Source organism: Monomorium pharaonis, chromosome 5 (assembly GCF_013373865.1).
Source record: "Monomorium pharaonis isolate MP-MQ-018 chromosome 5, ASM1337386v2, whole genome shotgun sequence".
In the NCBI taxonomy this organism is placed as follows: Eukaryota; Metazoa; Arthropoda; class Insecta; order Hymenoptera; family Formicidae; genus Monomorium; species Monomorium pharaonis.
The window spans coordinates 2,119,457-2,142,306 of NC_050471.1; the positions used below are offsets into that span (position 1 = coordinate 2,119,457).

The following is a 22,850-nucleotide window of genomic DNA, read 5'->3' on the forward strand; positions in this document are numbered from 1 at the left end:
TTATTCGTAAATTATTTGTATAGATAATTATATTATTGAGATTATTATATTAAGAGTTTAATTCAACGTATATTTTATCAACATTGTGATCTATGATTGTTACACATTTATTGATAATGTAATAATAAATATAAATTTTAATAAAGAGATATTAATTTTGTATATTATACATAGGGAGATAATATCCGTGTTTGATGAAAGTAATTGCAGTGTTTAATTCCTCACGGTAATATACAGATAAATAATTATTCACAAGCGATACTTGGCTCCACATAGCAATCCCCGGAGAAACATATACAATCAACTTGAATAAATGATTCATTTAATGGCTCCAATAGTAATGAAAAATACCAATGTGAATTATAAAGCATCTAAAATAGAGGTTTAGTTTCTGAAACTTAATTCATTATCGTAGTGCGGTCTTCCTTCAAACTATAATTATGATTAAGTAAAACGATAAGCCTGAAATATCTCATATACGCATTGAATATTAATTCTAATGTTTGATTCTCCCAAGAGAGAAAACTTTAACATCAATTCTTGAAGTAATACTCATAAACAATAGCGCAAATACGTTCGTTGCGTATTGATTTTATTCTTGTTTTCAAAGAATCCATTTTTAGCAGATTTTATGTAAAAAAAACTCATAAACTACAGATTTTTACTCCTTTATTATCCAATTATCCAAGCAGATTGTGTCTTTATCAATATTAATATAGTACAATATTTAGTTTTCGAGAAATAAGAAGGTTCCGATTTAGAAGACCTATATTGGGGTATTGGTAACTTTCCTGAATTTTCTTTTATTAATTACAGAGTTTAAGATAATGTTAGATAATAGCAAATGCGACTTCTGCTTGCAGGAGTTTGACATCGAGATGACAAAGGTCGGTGGCAGCCTTGGTTTTACCCTCAGAAAGGCGGACAGCAGTGCCTTGGGTCACTATGTACGTGCACTAGTTCGAGAACCAGCGCTCAGCGACGGCAGAATCCGACCGGGTGACAAAATCGTCGCGGTGGATGGTGCACCGCTATCGCCGATGAGCCACGAGGAAGCGGTCCAGCTGCTACGACAATGCGGGCCGACGGTAAAACTGCGGCTGTACCGAGATCTGGCGCAGACTCCTGTCTCAGCGCTCTCGCCTACCGAACCCGACCATCCTCTCCGTCCGCCACGAACGAGCTTGAGGTACATTTTGATTCGACGATTGAGGATCACTCATTTCGTTAATATTATGGTATTATTACACACCCGAGGATCGAATTCCTTGCACACTCGTGCACACTATTCACGTTCCCGCTCGTACATTTTCGCACGAAAATAAAGGAAACACTCTGTAAGTGTAACTTTTAAGAAAAAGGCTCTTTAATCAGACTTTAACAAAATATAATATAAATTTGTAAAACATAGAATATGGTTTGTCTTCAAAGCTGACTAGTTTGTTGTCTAGAAAACATCTTTCGGAAACTTCTTCTGGTCGATAATTCAATCCTCGCTCAAACTCAACTCGCGGGCATAATACTATTAATAATTAATTATAAGTAAATGATAATTTTGTATGACTTCACATTCTTCTCAGTATCTTTTTCTTCCCTCTTCATTAACTATTGGAAACAATGTTTATATTATGTTGCGTGAAATTAATTGCGGCTGAAAGTTACGTAATATACCAAATGAAAGTTACAGGAGGAATATTTTTAAATGATCGTTCTTTACAGAATGTGTATTGTAACTGACGGTACCTACTTATAATTGAAAAGACGGCGATTGTAAATAAAAAAATAAAATGTAAATTGTAAATTCTTTTTGTGCGAGATTTTGTTTTTGAAGAATTTAATTTTATAAATTAGGAAATTACTAGTAATCGCATTTGAAGAATGGCCCTGGAATTCTGAGATTTAACAATTAAACTTTTTGACAATTTGAATTTTTAAAATCGTTATTAGAGATGAACATATTGGGGAAAAATGACCGAAGAAAAATTGAATAAGTGGAATATAATATAACAATTTCAGACATATTAAGAAAAGAAATTTCAGTATAGAGATCTAAATTTTGCTTTTTTTTCGTTGTTGATTCTACTTATCGGTTGATCTATAAAAGAATATTTGATAGCAAATCTGATTTCGATTTTATCTATGGTATTTCTTTACGCTTTTGTATGACGTGCAACCCGTTTCTTTAATAAAGTAAACTACAATAACTGAATCGCATATGGAGTCAATTTATTCTTTCCTGTTAATAAAAAATATTCGTTGATCGCGGACGATCGCGTTTTATTATTGTAAGTCATTTGCTGATATAATAATTTTCGATTAAAATCCGGTCTCATGATCTTCCATATATTATAGCACATTGTGTGCCATATTATTTTCCCATTTAGACAAGAAGCTGTGGATATGTTGTGTGACTTGGCAGTCCGGAAGCTGTCGCCCGGTACATCGAGCGGATCCAGTAGTTGCAAGCAACAGTCACCTGGTGCATCATGCAATTCGCCCCGAAGGCTACGTCGACTTGGCACGCGTACTCCCACTGCCGAAACCGATCAAGGTAAATGTTTAGCAGCTTACACAGACAGAGTTATAAGACAAATGGGCTGTTAAAGCTAATAAAACATGTATAAATTGTTCAAGTTAAAAAACAATTATGAGCAATCGACAAAATGATGAGAACTTTGATAACTTATCCATTCTATAATTCTAAATTTTTCCAAAAGTGATTAATTAATCTGTAAGGTATACTTCTCGAAACTCTGTACGCGGAAGGATTAGCAACATCAGTTATTACTTCCGAAAGTTTCCGGTGATGTAATAAAGCGACGACAGAACATTCAGCGCCGAGCTGTCTCTCGGAATTATCTCGAGTCGCGAGGGATTTGGACAATCCTCGACGATAGAACCTCGCGGCGGGTCTCTTCGTGACAAAATCACTGTCTCGCTTCACGACAAACGTTCTCCGTGCCGCAGAAACTCCCGAGAGCAAACTGCAAACGACGTCGTCGACGGCCAGCCAAGCGGAGACCACGTCAGACTCGGACCAGTGCTCCGTCAGGACGCAAATCACCAATTCCCAGGCGAACACACCTGCGACCGACATAATCGATCCACCGGCACTCTACGTTATCCACGACGACGACGTCTACGACGACGACGACGACGACGACGACGGCAACGTCAAGTCGAAGTCAATGTCGAACAGTGCCGTAGCCAGGCCTCGTTTCCTCGATTTGTCGGCACCGCAGGGTAAACCGCATTTCCAGTTTTGCAGCGTTGACTCCGACGGCGAATATCCTCCGGATAGCGACGTGATCCTCGCCGAGGCGGAACGCGGTCGACTGGCTGAACCGAGCTACGACGACGACAGGAGTGTTACGGTGCTTTCGAGCGACGAGCACGACAATAATCTGCCGTCCGAGCCAGCCTCAATGCCGCCGGTGCTCTCGTCCACCAGCAGCACCAGTACCGCCTTCAGCTACAAAAATCCAGCTTATCAGAGCGCCAATCCGGCCTGCGGCAGCGCCGGCAGCGATCCGGCTGGAACCAAGAGCAAGGCCACTCACTCGAGCGACCAGGACATCCCGGGTAATTATTTTATGTTTTGTTGTTGCCCGTCTGCGGATAGATTAATGAGATCGAACCTTGATTGATTAATGGTGCTTCTTACTTTCGATATCTGAATCAGCCTCTTAGCACTTGAGCATTTTTGTTTTGATGCTTCGTGCAATTCTTAATTAACCTCGTGATATATAAATGATATGATAATATTGGATCGACTTAGAAAAAAATAACATTTCAATTCAATTCAAAATTTTATTCACCGACATGCGATTTAGTTCTAATATTTAGAGTAAAACAAATCATAGATTTAATAATATGATTATCTGAGCCGGTTGCTTTGTGTGTGTCTCTCTCTCTCTCTCTCTCTCTCTCTCTCTCTCTCTCTCTCTCTCTCTCTATATATATATATATATATATATATATATATATATATATATATATTTCCACTCTATAAATTTATAAATACAATTTAATATTTATGAAGAGTTTATCTCTAAACTGACTTAAATTCAAAACACATAATAAAAGCATATATTATATCTTAAATTAACTGTAAAAATATGTCACATTTCACACAAAGTATTATTAAAAATTATAAAATTTTATACATTGTTCTATTATCTATATTTGAGTATCTGTGTAAAATTCGAACATAATTCTGTTATTGGTTCAAATCATTTAATTTTCTATTCTTAGGTAAAATCGCGTTTTTTCATATTTAATTGCAAATTTGACGAGAAAGTAACATTATGAATTAAATTAAATTAACTTTTTTGCATATATTAGTAACATTTGAATAAATATTTATACAAAAATTTATTCCGTTTACTTATTTAAACTTAAAAGTGATTTACCTAAAACTGCAACAAAATAAAATTATTTTCTCTACATCAATCATTAGCCAGATTTTTTGTTGTTTTTTTCTTTAAAGCTGGCTTCAGGATCAAAATTCAAGTATTCACGATCAAATTTTTTTTGTTCAATCAATTAGGAAAAAAAGAATAAACCTTAAGTTTTTAAATTTTAATAATTTTTGACTGATATTGTAAAGTCAAAATTTCATTAAAGCTTATTATAACAAGCTCATGAGTATGTAAACCTATAAGCTTCATTTCTATATTGATTCAAAAAGATTAACATAAAATGGGTTCTGTAATTGTTAAAATCAACTCTAATACACGCAGTCTACTTTACGTGGCTATCACTGTAATCAAATCAGCGCGTCAGAGGGAGAGACCGATAAGATAACGGTCACATCGTTACGAAAGTAACGAAACATTCGCGGATATGTCAATGCTTTACGTTACTTCTAACTCGATGAACTCGATTTTTTGTCGCGTTGCGCAGGGAAGATTTTGGGAACGGACGACCCGGGTGGTAGCAAAGGGCTATTGAAGTGGAAGGGCGTAATGTTCGCTCCAAACGACGAGGTAGATCAGGACATAGAGCACGATCAGGAAGAGGACGGGAGAGACACCACGGATTCGGTCGCTCGCAACGAGAACTTTGAACAAGGCAGTGAGGTGAGTCTACCGACATCACTTCCATATTCAAACATTATTTCAGGATTGGAAAAAATCCACATTTTTTGTAAAGTCCATGTCAATGTGAAAAATCAACATTTTTTGAAAAAAAATTGGCAAAAATTGATTTTTCGATCAAATAAATAAAAAACAATGAGATAGCGCGGTCAATTGAGGCTTTTCCAATTTAAGTTTTATCTAAGATAAAATCAGTAATAGATTTGAAATCGACGTAGCAAATAAATTAATTTTTTATTATAAGATGTTGAATAATAAATACAAAATAAATTTATGTAAATAAAATTTTTCATTCTTTTATTATGTTTTTCTGATTAAACTAACAATTAATATAATTAAATTAATATAAATTTTAGTCACATTCATATTTCTAAAGTTTTGTTGAAAAAAGTATTTAATAAATTAAAACATTTTAACATTAAAAAATTTTATTATTATTAATTCGTTATTATTGATTTCATTTTTCTTTGAATCATAATGATTAAAAACAAAAATATCTTTTTGGATATAATTATATATTTTTACATTAGTCGTTATTATTCCATTGAGTAAAATCCGATAATAAAAACCGAAATTTACCATGATTTTTTCCACTTCTTTGAATTTTCCAGTCCTGCATTATTTTGATCCGGATTGATAGATCTCAAGAGAGATTGATAGATCCCAATTTCGCGAATTTTATTAAAATGTAAAAAAAAAGATTTAATATCCGATAAACGTTTTGTTAGTTGCTTTAATTAATTTTAATATTGGAATACGTGATTATCGAAAAGCACAAGCATATCAACGTCATAATGTTGCGCAATCCGCTCTCGTTGTTGCAGGTGTTCATGGTGGAGCTGACGCGTGGGTGGAATAGTCGACTGGGCTTTAGTTTACAGCCGGAAGGAAATCGTACGGTGATATCGGTTGTGCATCCCGATAGTGTCGCGGCAAAGGATGGCAGGCTCAAGCAGGGCGATGTGTTATTGATGGTGAGTCTCGCACACCAAACCTATGTTTCGCTTTTTTTAATCTTTCCTCTATAAAGTATCTTACGTATTTCATAAAATTGTTGAGATTTAAATATTTTAATGATAAAATAATATTAATTATCTGCTTGTACAACTTCGACCACAAACTTGAGAGATTTATATTTTTAATACATAATATTTATGAAACATGTAATGTTAATTAAAGGGATTAATATAGAAAGAACTTTATTTGAGGTTGTTTTTTTATTATAAAATTAAATGTAATCTCTTTTCTGCCTAGGTTAATGAAGAAAGTGTGGAACACATGTCAACAGCCGATATAATAGATCTATTACGCAAGATACGCGGCTCTATAGGTATCACGGTGATGAGAAAATCTAAACAGGATAATATAACGTGACACTAGTCCAGTGCGTGATCGAAACAAAGAAGCCGAAGGTGAGATGATCCGAACGATATTATTCTTTATCAGCAACAGCAGGTTTCGTTTAGACATGAATCCAGCGTGAAGAAAGTTTAACCAAGAAAAGACACTGGTTTTTCTCAACAAAACGTTCATTAAGTTTTGAATAATGAGAGATCATAGAAATAAGTAGGGAAAAAGAATAATTATTAAGGAATAAAATAAAGATTATAAACGAAGAAAGTACAATAAGAAGTATCATGAATAGGTGGATCCTCGACGTCGGAAGAAAGAGTAAATCCCCGGCCACTGTCAATGACGAAGATCATCCGAACGAAGAAGCGTCTTCGGAAGATAATCTCGCTTTATGTGAAAGACAGTGCGGGCGCTTCCGACCGCAAAAAGGGGTCATCCGCGACCCGATCGATTACAAAAGACTGCCGTCGAGAAATATTCGCATAGATGCCATCCAGATAATATCCCTGACGAATGTCCAAAGATAAAGAGTCACTTTGTTCTTGCGGGATTCTTCGGAAGAAACGTCAGAGATGTGAAATTAAGGTGTTCCACGACATCGCACACTTCGCTGTTCCGATTTCGCGCATGAATCAGCCAATCCTATAACGTAATCCGCGAATATTAATCAATATTATTTACGATTGTAGGTCCACTAGAACACGCGATAACGCGATTATGATTTATCCCAAAAGAACGCCCGACATGCTGACCGTGACAGATTGCGCATTAATTATAGGATAATTGAATTGCTCTCCTGTAAATTTGAATCTCTTCGATCTCCAACTATCGGCGCTCGTTAGTGGTATTCTTGATAGTTTGCGATGTAATGTTCGAGTGACATCCTCTTATGATTAATACGTCCTTTAACGAATTTGAAAATCAAAAAGCATTAATCAAAGTTAGATATAAATTGCGAAATGAGATGTGGTCGGTTGTTCAGTCGGAACGGAAATTATCAATTATCCATCGGGAAAACGGACTTAATTTTTTTTTTTTACGAAATTGTGCGCACGATACATGTTGTATATAGCTGTAAAAAGATATTCTTTTAAATATCCTCACGAACGTGTATGGATAGAAAAACTCGTCTAGAAACTTGTAGTATATATCTTACATATCCTTGTAAGTTATGTGCATATTCCATCAATATTTATTCCAAACAAGAAAGGAATACAGAATTCTATGGGAGATAGAAATTTAAATAGCGGAAGTATCTGTAACTGAATTTTTCGCTAAGGATATAACATTAATTTTTTCTTGATATATTTAAAATAGTTCAACTTAAAAATAAAATTAGATTTTATATTTTTCCGAAAACATGACAATTCTTTCTTCAAATTCTTCGAAAATAAAACTGCGCTATTGTACAAAACATTAAACGTGTAAATACTGTATTTGTATTTTAGATTTAGAAAATATAATTTCGAAAGAGCTTGTCTATGACCGTGAACCCGTGTGAACAAAAAAAATGTGGATTAATTAATTTTACTCGTCTCGCACCGCGCGCTAAAAATAAGTTTCACATGAAATAAATCCATTGTGTGAGGCAGCCAGCTTACATTTCGGCTTTAACTTCGTCCAATTGTGATTAGATGAGAATTTTACAATAATTAATATTCGTAATTAAAGCGTGTGATAAAAGAAGCTCGAGTTTCCTCAAGCGGAAGAGATAATCTATTTTCAGGAATTTCCCTTTAACTGATGAAATTTTTAAATAATGTAATAAATTTAACTTGTTAACTGAGAGGGATTAAATAAATAGTAGGTGACAATTGGCCTTTTTGCGGCGAAGGCAGTCTTTTCGCCGTATTAATATCTAACTTCTTTAGAGGCTATTATATCCGGTCTCTTAGCGAATCAAAAGACAATCTATCGTAAGCGCCAAGAACGAACGAATCGTGAATGAGTCGCTGACGAAAATCTGACGATAAATTAATTGTGACTACTGCTTGTAAGATATAATGTCTCGTATGTATATATATATATATATAAAATACTTCAATTTTCCCTGAGAGAGTCAGTAGACAATTACGCATGGGATAAAAACTAAAAATCGCTTGTGTAAAATACTTGAGGGATGTATCAACGTTCGAGTAACTACCTCGCGTGATGCCATACCACAGCGGAACAGACTACTATTAATTGCGTGAATCTGTTTAAGGAAACAGCTATTTTATGCCCGAAAACGTGTGTGTTTCCTAATCGTATGTGTGTGTATCTCCTCAATCGTATAACGTCAAAAGATCACAAAAGAAATAATTGATTATTCTTAAACGGCTAATGGAATATTAGATACAACAATTAGAGACAGTAGCTTGTTAAAGTACACGAACCATTTACACTATTACATGAACGACGCTTCTCGAACCGTAGAAAGTTTTCGTTTCTGCGATATAATGCACGCAACAAGGAAAGAGGTGTCGACACGATATAATGCTTAACGGTCTATAACAGTGCAATAACGTTAAGTAAGAATTATAGATGAGAACAATATGTAATGAATGTGATAGTCGTTCTGTTTAGAACGTTAGCGCTGTAAATTTACGAACTTAGACAAATTCATCATGCAAATTGCACGGTATGTATATATAAAGTTAACTGTACAATTGTATAAATCGATACCAAAGTTGTATTAATATCAAAGTTGTGTAATATCAAAGACAAATATTTTACTGTGTAACCAATTGTTAGAGATGGGCAGCTATATTTTGACATTATGTTAAGCTTATTAAATTATTGTTAGTATCTATGAATGTACATTCAAAATATGCAAGTTTTATCGAAATTTGCGCCAATTGTTTCTCCTTTTCCCGTTTGATATAGTATGATATGTATATATTCAATAAAATTTTAATTGTTTCTTTGATAAAGATTTTTGTATCTTCCCTATCAAGCATGTAATAATGACGTAGCAAAATATTGTATATGAATAGGAAATATTGTAATTATATCGAATTCTAACATATTTTTTATTCCATTTTATTACATTGTTGTAATCAATTCAGCCATAATTAGAAAATGCAAATATTAATATAATAAAAATAGTTTATATATAATATTACACTTTTTATTTTCTTTTTTCAATATTTTTTATTCTTATTATGCCTTAAAAATAAATATTACAATTCTGTTTTATATCAAAGGCACCATGAGTACAAAACTATATACAACAATTGAATATGCAAAAGATTGCTTAGTCTAATATTTTTCTTATTTTTACATTTTATGATGCTCAATAAGATATATAAAATTTCATTTAATTCAATGATTCAGTTATTTTAATTCTGAGTGAAAATTAATTTCATCTTTTTAATTTTTTAGTGTCATTACTCATTTTATTTCTTAATCTAACAGATTTCCTCTCAAAATTGCGTATATTATTCGTACGAATTACCTGCGACTCCTCCTTCTCACTTTGTGATTTTTCCTCATCCCACGCAATTTTGCTGAACGTTTCATTGTTAAATCCCTTAGCCTCGCTAAGACCAAGACGGGCTGATTTTCTAGCATTTATTGTTCTATCTGCAACTTTTTCCTCGTCGCTTAACATGAATGCTATTTCACACTCCCGTTTGCGAAAAACTGAAGTTGTTAGATCTTTATCCAACGCTTTCACGTTTTCTTTTTCGAATTTTGTGCTACCGGCAGCAAACTCTTCCATCGTTTTATTTAACTGATTTGATCTATCTATAAAAATTTTAAACCAAAAAATTAAAATAGCAATTTTTCTATATAATACAAGGGAATTTTCAAAAATTTTAGGTTTTTAAATATCAAAGACTAGTTACCATAAATATCCTGCATGTCAATATGGTCATTGTCTTCTACAAAATGCTCAATATCTTCTACAATTAAATTTATATCTTCATTGTTTAATTCTTTCTGCCTATCTCTAGATTCAAAATATGCAACACATTTGTCAGAGTTGTACTTCGTGTTACTTCTATTCCTCTCAGATGACTTAATTTGTTCTTCATTCTCTGTTCCCATTTTAATAGTTTCAGATTTTTTGGTGTCAAGATCTATTTCAGTCTCCACAACATCACACTGTCTTGGTTGATTATTAAAAGTTATTTCTTCATGTATTAAAACATTTTCAGAAGACAGTTTTTCAATCTTTATATTTTCTAGTTTTGTACCAGAATTAAATAAATCTGAATTAGTTTTATATAATTGATTTGAAGTATCATGATCAGAAGTACATTGAGTGATGGAATCATTAGATGAAGCATTTAATTCAACAGTTAGAAAATTCATCGGATCTTCACTAGAATACATTTGCAAGGGACAAGACGCGTTCGAATCTGAATCTTCAACATAATTGGCAGATTTCAGTGGTACAAAATCAGTTCTCTGTTCATCTTTAATAGTTGAATCGTTTTCTGCAACTCGATCATTATATAAAATATCAGAATTTTCTTTGTTTAATATGTTGCGTCTAACAGATATTTTTTGTAGCTTATTGTCATGTTTTATTCTTGTAATTAATTGGTTAAAACTGTCCTTATTTGTAGACACTAAAAATAAAACAAGAAAAATTAAGTATTTATATTTTGATTGATATTCCAATAACTCGCAATTTAAGAATACTTACAATACTTTTTTCTCTGCTGCTCTATAATATTGTGTTCTGTATTTCTATTGACATTCAATTTCTGTAAAAATTTAATATATCTAAAAAAATTCTAGAACGCGTCAAGTGGCGAGAAACTGATATGTATAATATGATGTATTTACATTTGATGGCTTCTGCACTTTCTTCTCCAAATTCTCTTCCTCTTCACACTGCTTAATTAATTCTGAAACAGGTCTTGGATACGTTCTATCACACTCTGCATTGTAAAGAACTGTGTATTTCTGCAGCCTACTTTCCAATGTTTTTCTATCTCCTTGAGACGACAAGCCCAATTCTTTCAGTCTTTTTCGTATGACATTATCTTTCATTAAACTTAACACTAACTTTGGCAGTGGCTTACGTTTCGGTTCACTTCTGGAAATAAACAAATATTTAAAAAAGATATTTCAACATTAAAATAGTTATATAGATTGTAGTAATTATATAGAATAGATTGTAACAATTAGATTGTAGTATTTTTTCCCAAATTTGAGAGAATAATACAAGAAAATCCTTACTTCTTAGGTTGATCCTTTGTATTGTCTCTTTTCAAGCAATCATCCAAATGCCTATTTATATGAATTTCGGACACTTCCACTTTGCACACTGGACATGTAACCACCTGACAATTTTCTTCTCTTTGAAAACCCTTTCTATTCTTTGGTGTAAACATTGATGGTATTTTAAGATCTGCACTGGTACTAGGAGTGGATATGTCCTGCTGATAATCCTTTCGTTTACGAGGTGTGATATTAGCTGTGAGTATCGGACTATCAAATTCCTGGGGCAATGTCTCAATTGCATCGAGAACATCTGGCTCTTCCTTGCACTCAAAATTGTTTGCGGAGCAAACTGTTTCCAATTGCAAAATTCCAGATCTTGCAGTCGACAACTTTTCACGACAAAACTTCTTACCGTGTTTTTCTTTAAAATTCAAATACTGAATGATAATCTCATCCAAAAGCTTGTTTTTCCTCAAATCTTTCTCAAAGGTTTCCTCAGAACAGATCGGACATTGGGTCTTATAATGTAGATACTTTCTAATGCACAAGGAACAATCTAAAAATATAAGATAATATAAATAAAGTATAAATAAAATTATAATAGCAGTGATTTTTTTCAACAGAATTACTTACAACTGTGGGAGCAGGAAGTTATTACACTAGTGTCCATGTACTCATAGCATATCCCACATTGTAATAACTCGTCGATACGCTGCAATAATAAAAAGATATTGCATTATTTACCTCATCACTTTTTTCATTCATTTCATTCAAATTCATTCCCTTTTCGTTAAGATAAATCGTTTCTGGTACCTTGAGCTCCACGTATTCCGTCGACCACATTGTAAATCGTGAGTTTCGAGATCAGGACAAAGAATTCAATGTCATCGAATTCTGCATCATTACTTCTACAATCCAAGCCGCGATTAGTAAAACGAGGTTTTAATAGAAAAGAGATGAAAGAAATGAAATGATATCGTCAGTAAGTCATCGCGGTGAAGTGTGTACACAATAATGCCAACAATACCGAAAGGTCTGTTCTTTGTGGGGGTAAACTTTTCATCTTCTCTCTTTTTCTTGTTGATGTTTAATCATATGTTTATTTCATTTTGAGTGCAGCTACGAAGAGAAGAATGGAATCCGTTCAATGAATTCTTTCTTTGCAACTGCATTATACAGCTCTTTCTCTCTCTCTCTCTCTCTCTCTCTCTCTCTCTCTCTCTCTCTCTTTAAAAATGAAATAAGGAGAATTGTAACGTACATTTCAAGATCACATAAATTATTTATATATTGTTTACATATGTTTACACAAATCTTAATCTGTTTAATTTGAAAAAGATAAACTATAAACCGAGTGCAGAAAAGTGCAAGTAAAAAGAGAGAGAAAAGAAAAGAGAGAGAGGAAATAAACAAAGTTTGAAATCTAAATTTTAGATGGCACTAGTAAACAAATTGGCTCTGACTCCGGCGGGCTTTACGTAAGTCAACGTAAGTCTCTTGACAGACGGCGAATTCAATTGGAGGTGTTTTCGGATCGAGTTCACCTTTGTCGAAGTGATTTCCGATTGAATAATGGGCATCGTGCGGTTAGTACATTCACTGAGGAGTAGGGAAAACACACTGTCACGGTATTTGCATGCTGCACTCTCTCACAAATTGAAATCGAATCACGACGAGAGGTTATGATCCCGCAGATTCGCCATCAAGGCCACCCTCGTAGGCGGTGTCGTCTACTACAGCATTCAGCAGGGTCTGTGGTCCAAGTCCGAGGACAGCGTACAGCTGTACGGCAGACTCTACAACAATGTCGCGCCTTACGTCAAGGACAACATCCCTAAGGAGATCATCAACGAGGTGAGTCTTATTCCAGCTTTCACATATAATATTTAGCTTCAGCATCCTTAAAGCTAAACATAATCGTTTGATTTTCATTCAAATGATTTCCACTCATTAATTCTGGAACGCTATCGTCATCGAGTGATATTTATTTATAATATAATTTAATGATATTTAGAAATATTCATAACCTAGACCAGTAATGTGCATCTGCTGTAATTTTTGCGATTCACTAGCTTACAGCCAAAAATATGAAGATAATTTCTTGAATGATAATTTCTTTGACATAAAATTTTATCTGTTTATTATATTACACTATTCTTTATATTTTATTCTGTATGTATGCTAGCGAAATAAACATTATGCAACCCTCACAATTCTGCCAATTTTTCTGAAAATGTATTATCGTTCTCAGTTTAAAAAGGGTTGAACATTATTGGTTTAGATTTTTATAAATTATCAATTTTATATCAGTACTAAGATCAGAATTAAGATCAGTACTATAAAGTCTTACAGAATAAAAATTTATTAATTTTGCTCATATTAATATTTATTATTTTTTTATTTGATACAATATTAGCTTTTTACATTATTCCCTGTTTTAATATTTTTACTGGATTTATTTAAAAATTAATTTAAAAAATCAGATTCTTAAATTGTCACCCCAACAGCTACCACCATTGCCAAGTACCAATGACATCTCCAACTCCATCAAGTCGTCATGGAATAAGGGAATCATAGCGAGTATGAAATTCTTATCTGAAACTCCAACCTATGTGACCAATGGCGTGCAGAGCATTTCGGAAACTATGCAGAATTATATCGAACAACAAAGTGTATCAGAAAAAAATCAATAGCGTTTTCTGATTCTATATTGTGGATTTTAGGTGATTTAGAAACATATTATCATTGAGTATCATTGAACTATTACTAGCTTCACTCCTATTATGTTAATTTAAATATCTATACACTATATTAATAGCTCTTTATTGAGAGTTTTTCTTATTAACTTATTATATGTTCAATAAATATATTTTGTTACAGAATAGTCGAATCAGTTTTTGCATTAATAATTTATTTATTAATAAATATAAATTCGGCTACGCTACATTAATATTAATTTATTTTGTTAAAAACTACAAAAAAGCTATTAGTTAAAGAAATTAAATAAATTTAATGGTCCTTTTTTAGTCCAGATACTTTATATAATTTCAACACAAAAAAAGAATTAAGACACAGCCTATAGTTATGTACATATATGAATGTTTATTCCTTCTCAAATGTTATACAAATTATCGTCAACTGTGAATCTCGTTCAACATTTGCACATTTAATTTACGTTAACATATGTTAACATTAATGTATTAACGTTAACTCACGTTAACGAGATGTCTCGATTCCCTGTGAAATTCAAAGTGACACTGATGCATCTGATTTCTATGCTATGGTCAAATACAAAAAAGTAAAATAAAAAGTCTGTAAATGCGAAAGAATTTCATTATGAGTCACAATACGTACTGGTCCCCAAAAACAATGACAGTACCGTTACTATCAATACTCATAATGAAGTAATTGTAGCAAACGTGTCTAGTATAAAAGGAACTATAAGATGAGAAGATAAAATGTGCGATAACGATTCATGCTCTCAAAAACTTGTACATGAAATCTCAAATGCCGATACAAGGAGTCTCGTGACGTCAAAAATAAATTTCTTCTCTTTCCTTTTTAACAACAGTATAGTATAATATCTCGTGATATATCTCTTTTATAAGAAATCAAGCTTCCTCGATCCTTTAACCGATTTATGCGGGTCCTGCCCGTTCTTTAATGGTCTCCTAAATGGAGATCAATTCGCCGATCTCTTAACATTCGCAATTGCAAATTTATTCCGATTGCTTTCTCTTTCTTTGAAATTTCCTTGTAAGAAAAAAAGATCTGATTATTCGTCGGTTAAAGAATCGATCGCCGCGGCGCGAAGTCCAAATTCGTCGATTTTAATCCTTTTAAAAACATTTTATGTACGCTTATATATAATATATACCTATCTCCCATATATATTTGCATAATTATAATTTTCTTTTTCGTAAATTCAACGGATGACACTGTGGATCAAAGTCCATCAGCAAAGTACATAACTCGCAAAATACGGCTCACTTCCTGGGCTGTTGAATGATAATGGGACGCGAACAATGCGCCGGCCGTGCGTCGTGCGTCGGTGTAGGTTTCTCGTGGAAGTGTTGCACAGCTTCTGGTGGAAAATCAGCATTTCCTTTGGCCGGAGCGCCGCTGATCATTATCGTCTTCGGCGGACTGCAAATGTCAGAATTCCTTTTCTTATTTTCCACGCATGACTGAAGACAAGATAACATTATCATAAATACTTTGCGTCAATTTTTACCTCGAATACATGATATGTCAAAAATGCACTTGAAAACATTAATAATGATTAAAAATAATTCTAGAATAGTGTTCTTAGTCTGGAAAAATTTTCGAAACAATTTTTGTATTTTCCTTTTTTTAAGACAATGGGCTTTTACTATTCTCTCTATGTTAATTTGTAAGATTTTTTTATATTTTAGAACCTTCATCAATAAAGTCATCAATAAAGTTATTGTCGCAATCATATTTTTCCGTATTAAAAAAAAACTAATTTTTTCATTAAATTAAGAACGCTATTCTAAAGTTACTTATATAAAAAGATTAGAGACAGTTTTGTCTTCTCGATTTTTTGTCATATGCAATATCGATATGAAGCATTGATAATTATTACGACTGTTTAATATCGGATAAATAAAGGTATACATACTTTGTTAAGTAAACATTTCTACAAATGACACGATATATCGTTATCGGCTGCAAACAGAGCGATTAAATTAGAAAGTTATCTCGAGAACATATGTTACATGTTTTTCAATGCAGAACATAAGAAAATTATTTTTATTTATTATTGCAAGCTCAGGAGAATTTTTTAAGAATCTGTGTGGTCATTAAATTGTACTTAAATCGATCTGACGCTTTATACAAGCATAATTTCACTCTTCCGTGTAAATGTTTTTTTCAGATATAACTCACGTTTATTTTTGATTGCACAACATTGTGTTATGTAAATGCGGAGCGCCGATAATTGTACTTATCATCAGAATTAGCGCAGGAATGGATTAATCGAATAAGTCGCGCCAATTTTTATGTCTTGTAATTCTTTTACTTCGTATCTAAGAATATAAAAAAGAAAGATGTTGTGCCATATGGTTGATATAGCACTGATCGGACTATATGTGGGCAGAGTCAATTTTGTAATTGCGGAGGAAAATAATTATGCAAATGAATAGGAATATAAGTAATAATAGAATCTATATAGCTACAAAAAATTTATAGGGATAATAAAAGATCGTAATTACAAAAGAAATATGTGTCATTTATCAATCATTTTATGCTTTGTTTCGTTTATTTTCGTGTATTAAAACACATCTAATTAGTACTTAAAATTTTTAACATTTATTAATACTTATATAAAAATAGTATTGTTAATTTATACTTATTCCAGTTTTATTCCAATAAAATTCTAGTCTTATTAAAATTTTGACAGCAAAATAACATTTAATATTTTTTTTTAATAGCATAAGTTTATTCTAACATCTTGCAATCTATAAAGTAGACGTAAAATAAGAAAGAATTCTTAATTATGTGGGTTTTTATCTAGAGCAGTAACGTAAGAAAATGAGTATTTTAAAATTAAGTGACATTTGGTAAAATTTAATAACAATTATAAAATAGACAACATCTATATAAAGTATCAGAATGTTTTCTCAAAATATCGAAATTAAATTATACACATCTTAATCTTAAATATCATATTATGATTTATTTATGGGGTCCCCTGTCCGTCCCTCCTAAAAACCGGCCCTGTGCAGCGAGCTGCCATCCTTGCTTTCGATGCCACGCGAGAAGCCGCTAATTATCAAATCCGCGTCGTAGAGAACGACGCGTTTTAGCGCATTTTGCGCGACAAATACGCGAATACGGAGATTGCAGCGATCTACGTCACCTGCTCGACGGCTTGCTCTCCTCGACGTCTTTGCTAGGTTTTGTTTCGCGTTCCTCCTTCGGCGTCTTATGCTGCGTTATTCTCATGCCGCCCGCCTTAACTGAAAAGAAAAAAAAAGGCGAGATAAAAGAGAAAGATAGAGAGACGTACGGACTGTACGGAGCCGGCATTAGGAGAGCGCGACGAAATTCCGGACAAAGAAAGGCCGACCTTGGAAATCGGATCGCGCGAGATCGACAGATGGATACGTCACTGCAAACCGCGGCTTAACAACCATCCGTTGTCTTCCCGCGCAGTTTCCGCGACGAGGAACGTGGAAAAGGGTTAATTTATTAAGACTAACCTGCCGGGGGATGACCGCCCTTCAGCTTGCACTCGTCCGCACCGCTCGACATCTCGTCGTCGTTCTCACGTCGACCCACAAGCCTCGCTAACACGAATTCCCGTTGACAATATGCTGCCGCCGCTAAACACTGCCACCGCAACACGACACGACACTGGCTCTGGCTCTTTCTCTTTCTCTCCGTCTCTCCCTCGCTGCCGATAGCGGAATTCAACGACGCGCCTTCGTGTGCGTCGCACTCCTCGCGCCGCTGCCGAATGTGAAAACATGGGCGGGGAGGAGAGAAGGCTTACACCACACACATGCTGCATTTATATTCCTCTCTCTCCGCGGTACCTTGTCTCGAATATATACACGACAAGCATATGCGCAGCCATAAATCTGATCTACATGTTAACAAAATATAACGTGGAAATTAAATTTGTACCCTCATTTAAATTTTCTTATGTATTATTTTTGTCAGATTTATTTTTTTTACGGCATGCATCTAATTACTATTAAAATAAATATTTAAGAAATGGAATAGTCGTATTTACATCTTTTGACAAAAGAATGTTTTGATAATAATGAGATATTTTGATATGAAAAGTATAAAAACTGTGAACATCTGATTTACTGGTTTTAATTTTAATTCTAACTGAAGTTTCAGATACTTGATTCATTTCGATTAAAAGATGAAGAAAATCATACGTTAATATTGATCAAAAAAATCATATATTAATATTAAAGCATAACTGTAATTATGGACATAATTATGGACAAATAGATGGTACACAACTTCAGTAGTAATGGAAGCGTTAAATCTCTATATGATGATTTATTATAAATTACACAAATTGAAATAATTCCGTTTTATTGCATAGACGATAAACATATACAATGTATATTTAATAATTTAAATCTAGGAGGAGGTGCTTGGTCCTGCCAGTTTCTCAGAATGATATCCATAATGCAAGTCTTTGCTATCTTGGTCTGAAATATGCACCCAGCCAGTTGATTTCATGTGATATACTACAAAGTGAAAAATATATTATAGCGATACAGTACATAAAATTACATTATAATACTTTTCTTATTATTTTATGACTCACCTCTAATGATACCACCAGAATAGGCATCTCTGTGTGTAGCGTGGTAAATCGATCTTCTTCCGAGTTCGTAAGCTTCTTCATCGGTTAAATCCCACCGATAACCAGAATCTAAAACACCAAATGCGAACACAGATCCAGATCCTACACTGAAAACCTTTCCCGGAGTACGAGTTCCCTCAGAATCAACATAGTAAAGTCCAGGGCCACGCTTGTCCCATCCAGCCAGCATCATACCTACAAAGTTTAAAAAGTGAGATTACAGAAAAAAGTATAAACAAAGGTAAAGTAGATATAAGAAAAATTGTACTGTAACAAATCTATGTTACAGCTAATCAAATAAAGACTGGATCATTGTTATATTTAGTTACGATAAAATTGTAAATCAAATCTTTTCATATAAGTTGAAGTAAATAATTCTATTTTATTATATAGTTTATAAAACTGACATATATACAAATTTCAACATGTCCAACATATCTAAATTTTTAGTCTAGTATACTAGTCTAAATATATGAATAAATATTGGTATAATTATTACAAATGTTAAATAGTCTAGCATATTTCTTGTCTTACCGATACTCAGTCCCATTCCTTTGAAATTATAAATCATGTTTGACAAGAGTTTACTCGCTGCTGCAATGGAAATGCGTTCTCTGTTTCTAAGCTCGTACATGCGACACTGCCTCGCTAAAACTCGATCCCAATAGACACAATCTGCAGCACCACCAGCCAAAGTACCAAGAAGATAATCATTGATCTCTACTATCTTCTTCATGGTAGACGAACCTGGAAAACAAGATAAAAATTAATCAATTTTTATCATAAATTTATCATATACTTTATAATTGATATATGCAATACTTTACCAATAAATTGTCCTCCTGTCGCACGTGAATCCACTGCCAGGACGATACCACCTTGATATTGGAAACCCAAAGTTGTAGTTCCATGATCAAATTTGATTTTCAGGTTCTTCCCGGCTTCGTCGGTGCCTTGAGCTATGTGACCGAGTGTTTCAGCTGGCTGTAGCATAAAAAGATACATTTAAATGATTATAAGAGAAATTTTTTAAATAAAAAGTCAAAGTTTGAAATTAGAAAAAGATAGAAAATAAGTTAAACCGCGTATAAAGCTACATTACTGCAACCGGCGCTCAGAGAATGACTCGTTCAAATTACACATAAAAATAACCTATAAATGCTCGATTACATTTTTTAAAAATCGTAAGAGGCATTCAAAAAATTTAATTATCATCAATATTAGTATATTGTTATTAATAATTGCTGCGATGCGATGCGATGTATGTGTTAATTTGGCAAATTAACTGTAGTTTGTGTGCCGCGAAATACGTGATTTGCATGATGCTGCAAGTTTGGGTCGCGATCGTCGTCGCGGGCTTACGTTGATAAACGGTGGCACCGCTAGTTGAAGATTGTTGCTGAAATTTCTGGTATACGCTTCGATCTCGCCGACAATCTTCTCATTTTCTCGCGAATAGCTGAAATCAACGGACGAGTTGATGCCACAAACTTCGGCAAGCGCCATTTTTACCCGAATGTTGATCATCGATTTTGGTGGAAAATGTCATCGACCATCATCGCAGTATTGCCAACTCCTGAAAAAATAATTCGCTAAATTTGATTTAAAATATCGCTAGAAAATCGCCAGATATATTATATAAAATACTGCATAAATGTTGCATTACTATATATCAATTAAACAAATAATGAACTCGGTATTTCATAATTCTGGTAGCATTTATTATGTCGATTTAGACCATATCTGAAAACAATTATTATTATAAAACAGAACTATGTCTACGTTTATTTGGTTCTGTTTCATGCTATACCCGTAAATGTTACAAAATTATATGCATTCATATTTTAAATCTGTTTTATGCAAATTAATGTGCATAATCGTGTTCTATAAATCTACAATACCACATATACATGATATAAATTCAAATAATTGATTTGATAAAAATTCACTCACTGATTGCTGTCCCTGCTCTTGCTCGGACAGCAAAACGTAAACTGCACGCGAGAATTTCACTTGGCGCAAGAAGTAAAAAGCAATTCGCTCCCAGAGTTTTGTATAATTGCGTGACGACTAATAAAGTTTCATCATTGCCACGATCGACATTCTACCGAATGGATTGCGTAGCCTCCTTGAGTGAATATGCGCACACGAAAACTTTGCCCGGAACGAAAATCAACATATATGGTACGAAAATAGCGTGATGTCACGTAACTTCGTGGAAACGCAGGTCGAGGAAAGCACTGAGAAAACCGTTTATTCACTTCACACGAAAACGAAGGCAAACGCACGATGCCGCGCTTTACACATGAATACGACGATCTCACACGGCTCGCGTATCGTTTGTTAACGCTACGACACTCTCAACACTACACCGTACCTGCGCACAATTCGAATCTAAACACACGAGACACGCACGGACTCAAGGAACGTCCGACCGGCGCTGGAGCGCGAAGAAACATGGCAGCAGCGTACGGGGCGGCGTACGCGACCGTTGGCAGGCAGACTCGGCGGGACTCGGCGCTAGTCGGCGCGACTCGGCGGCCGACTTGACGAGTCGCGCCGACTAGCGCCGAGTACCGCCGAGTGTATCTACCAACGGTTACGTCCGCCGCTGCCGTGCCGGCAGTCATGCTTCTTCGTGCTCCAGCGCTGGTCATACGTAGTCGAACGTTCCGTTGACTCCGTGCGTGTTTTGCGTGTGTCTCGCGTATTCAGAATTCGAATTGTGCTCAACTACGATGTTGAGACTGTCGAGAGTGCCGTCGCGAGACGTGAGATCGTACGTAGCAGATTCATGTGTAAAGTGCGGCATCGTGCGTTTGCCTTCGAGTGAAGTGTTCGCGTGACCGTTCGAGCAAAGTGTTTGCTCGAAGGGGATACGTTAATTCGGTAGAATATCCCGAGTGCCAATTAAGTGAAGTGAAGTGAAGCGTTACTAGTTGTAATTTTCATTCAAACGGTTTTCTCATCGCTTTCCTCGGCCTGCGTTTCCACGAAGCCGTCCTTTCATGATATTTTTTTAAATGGTCGCGCCAAGTGAAATTCTCGCGCGCGGTTTACGTTTTACTCGTGTGTGATATATTATCGGTAATATCGGGAGTGCCGAATAAAGTATCGGGCGATCGTTATTAATGTGCGGTTCGAGAATAGCAGGATGATAATATGTCAGCAGAAAGCGGCATCCATGGAGCGACTCGGTATTCCGGAAAAGGAATGTAGCAGTAGCAGCAGCATCAGCAGCAGGAGCAGCGACAGCAATCGGTGAGTGAATTTTTATCAAATCAGTTAATTGAATTTATATCACGTATATGTGGTATTGCATATTTATAGAACACGATTGTGCACATTAATTTGCATAAAACAAATTTAAAATATGAATGCACATAATTGTAAAATTTACGGATATAGCATGAAACAGAAAAACGTAACCATAGCATAGAAGAGACTTAAAAAGTCATGTACATTACCTATGGGATTCATGGATATTTGACTACATAGTTCAATGTGCATATTTTGTGTACATAGAGGCGCTGATGGATGAAAACACCAAAAGCACCTAAAACGACGCGATGACCGCTCTCTAGGAAGGAGTAAAGAGGTGTCAAATAACCTCAAATAACCTACAACGAAAGTTCGGTTGACGATACGGTAAATCACAAAAAAGATAATCGCTCTCAGGTTTCTCTCTGATTTCTACACAGAAAAAAAGTGAGCGATCCATTTATTCATATATCTTGTATATGAATAAAATAATAATTTAGAAAATTTGTGTCTATTTACTAGAGAGTCGAGCATGAACCGATCCTTCAATAAAATTTTTTATTCTCTCTACATGCTCGACACTAATAAAACTAATAAATACGTGTAAAAGTTTAATTTTTTAC

General features: G+C 34.4%; 5 protein-coding genes and 1 long non-coding RNA gene across 10 annotated transcripts in view; 3 read left to right on the forward strand and 3 right to left on the reverse strand.

The window, feature by feature from the left end:
* The window catches only part of LOC105834215, a 125,178-nt gene extending 115,818 nt beyond the window's left edge, over positions 1-9,360 (forward strand). For 2 of the 3 annotated variants that reach the window (XM_012676529.3, XM_036287194.1), the window contains exons 7-12: positions 864-1,189; positions 2,385-2,551; positions 2,968-3,582; positions 4,906-5,081; positions 5,924-6,073; positions 6,354-9,357. In XM_012676529.3, the coding sequence (XP_012531983.2) occupies positions 864-1,189; positions 2,385-2,551; positions 2,968-3,582; positions 4,906-5,081; positions 5,924-6,073; positions 6,354-6,473 (1,554 nt within the window). In that variant the 3' untranslated portion in view covers positions 6,474-9,357. Of the gene's footprint in view, positions 1-863; positions 1,190-2,384; positions 2,552-2,967; positions 3,583-4,905; positions 5,082-5,923; positions 6,074-6,353 lie in introns of all 3 variants that reach the window. The other variant, XM_012676528.3, reaches the window with a different exon arrangement.
* Positions 9,361-9,459: 99 nt separating this feature from the next.
* LOC105834212 (E3 ubiquitin-protein ligase RAD18) lies at positions 9,460-12,900 on the reverse strand. Of its 2 annotated transcripts, XM_012676525.3 has the most exons (8): positions 12,640-12,900; positions 12,426-12,520; positions 12,246-12,324; positions 11,628-12,168; positions 11,232-11,484; positions 11,089-11,149; positions 10,283-11,011; positions 9,460-10,181 (listed from the first exon to the last, which is right to left on the reverse strand). In XM_012676525.3, the coding sequence occupies exons 2-8, from the start codon at positions 12,453-12,455 to the stop codon at positions 9,796-9,798; spliced, it is 2,079 nt and encodes a 692-aa protein (XP_012531979.2). In that variant the 5' UTR covers positions 12,456-12,520; positions 12,640-12,900; the 3' UTR covers positions 9,460-9,795. The 2 variants fall into 2 exon arrangements, with proteins under 2 accessions (XP_012531979.2, XP_012531978.2); XM_012676524.3 differs by lacking the exon at positions 12,640-12,900 and having other exon boundaries at positions 12,426-12,633.
* A 158-nt stretch (positions 12,901-13,058) lies between these two features.
* On the forward strand, positions 13,059-14,496 carry LOC118644138 (MICOS complex subunit MIC13-like). 2 transcript variants are annotated; one of them, XM_036287198.1, is made up of 3 exons: positions 13,059-13,198; positions 13,307-13,466; positions 14,120-14,496. In XM_036287198.1, the coding sequence occupies exons 1-3, from the start codon at positions 13,185-13,187 to the stop codon at positions 14,303-14,305; spliced, it is 360 nt and encodes a 119-aa protein (XP_036143091.1). In that variant the 5' UTR covers positions 13,059-13,184; the 3' UTR covers positions 14,306-14,496. The 2 variants fall into 2 exon arrangements, with proteins under 2 accessions (XP_036143091.1, XP_036143090.1); XM_036287197.1 differs by having other exon boundaries at positions 13,100-13,240.
* Positions 14,497-14,691: 195 nt separating this feature from the next.
* LOC105834223 (death-associated protein 1) lies at positions 14,692-18,075 on the reverse strand. The gene is made up of 3 exons (XM_012676539.3): positions 17,837-18,075; positions 17,494-17,593; positions 14,692-15,758 (listed from the first exon to the last, which is right to left on the reverse strand). The coding sequence occupies exons 1-3, from the start codon at positions 17,886-17,888 to the stop codon at positions 15,599-15,601; spliced, it is 312 nt and encodes a 103-aa protein (XP_012531993.1). The 5' UTR covers positions 17,889-18,075; the 3' UTR covers positions 14,692-15,598.
* Positions 18,076-18,638: 563 nt separating this feature from the next.
* LOC105834228 (proteasome subunit beta type-5) lies at positions 18,639-20,516 on the reverse strand. Its single transcript, XM_028192730.2, has 5 exons — positions 20,329-20,516; positions 19,794-19,950; positions 19,501-19,713; positions 18,928-19,161; positions 18,639-18,847 (listed from the first exon to the last, which is right to left on the reverse strand). The coding sequence occupies exons 1-5, from the start codon at positions 20,491-20,493 to the stop codon at positions 18,738-18,740; spliced, it is 879 nt and encodes a 292-aa protein (XP_028048531.1). The 5' UTR covers positions 20,494-20,516; the 3' UTR covers positions 18,639-18,737.
* Positions 20,517-22,183: 1,667 nt separating this feature from the next.
* LOC118645662 overlaps positions 22,184-22,850 on the forward strand; it is a 5,167-nt gene continuing 4,500 nt past the window's right edge. The window contains exons 1-2 of the long non-coding RNA XR_004963352.1: positions 22,184-22,227; positions 22,492-22,674. This is a non-coding gene — a long non-coding RNA (uncharacterized LOC118645662). The remainder of the gene's footprint in view (positions 22,228-22,491; positions 22,675-22,850) is intronic.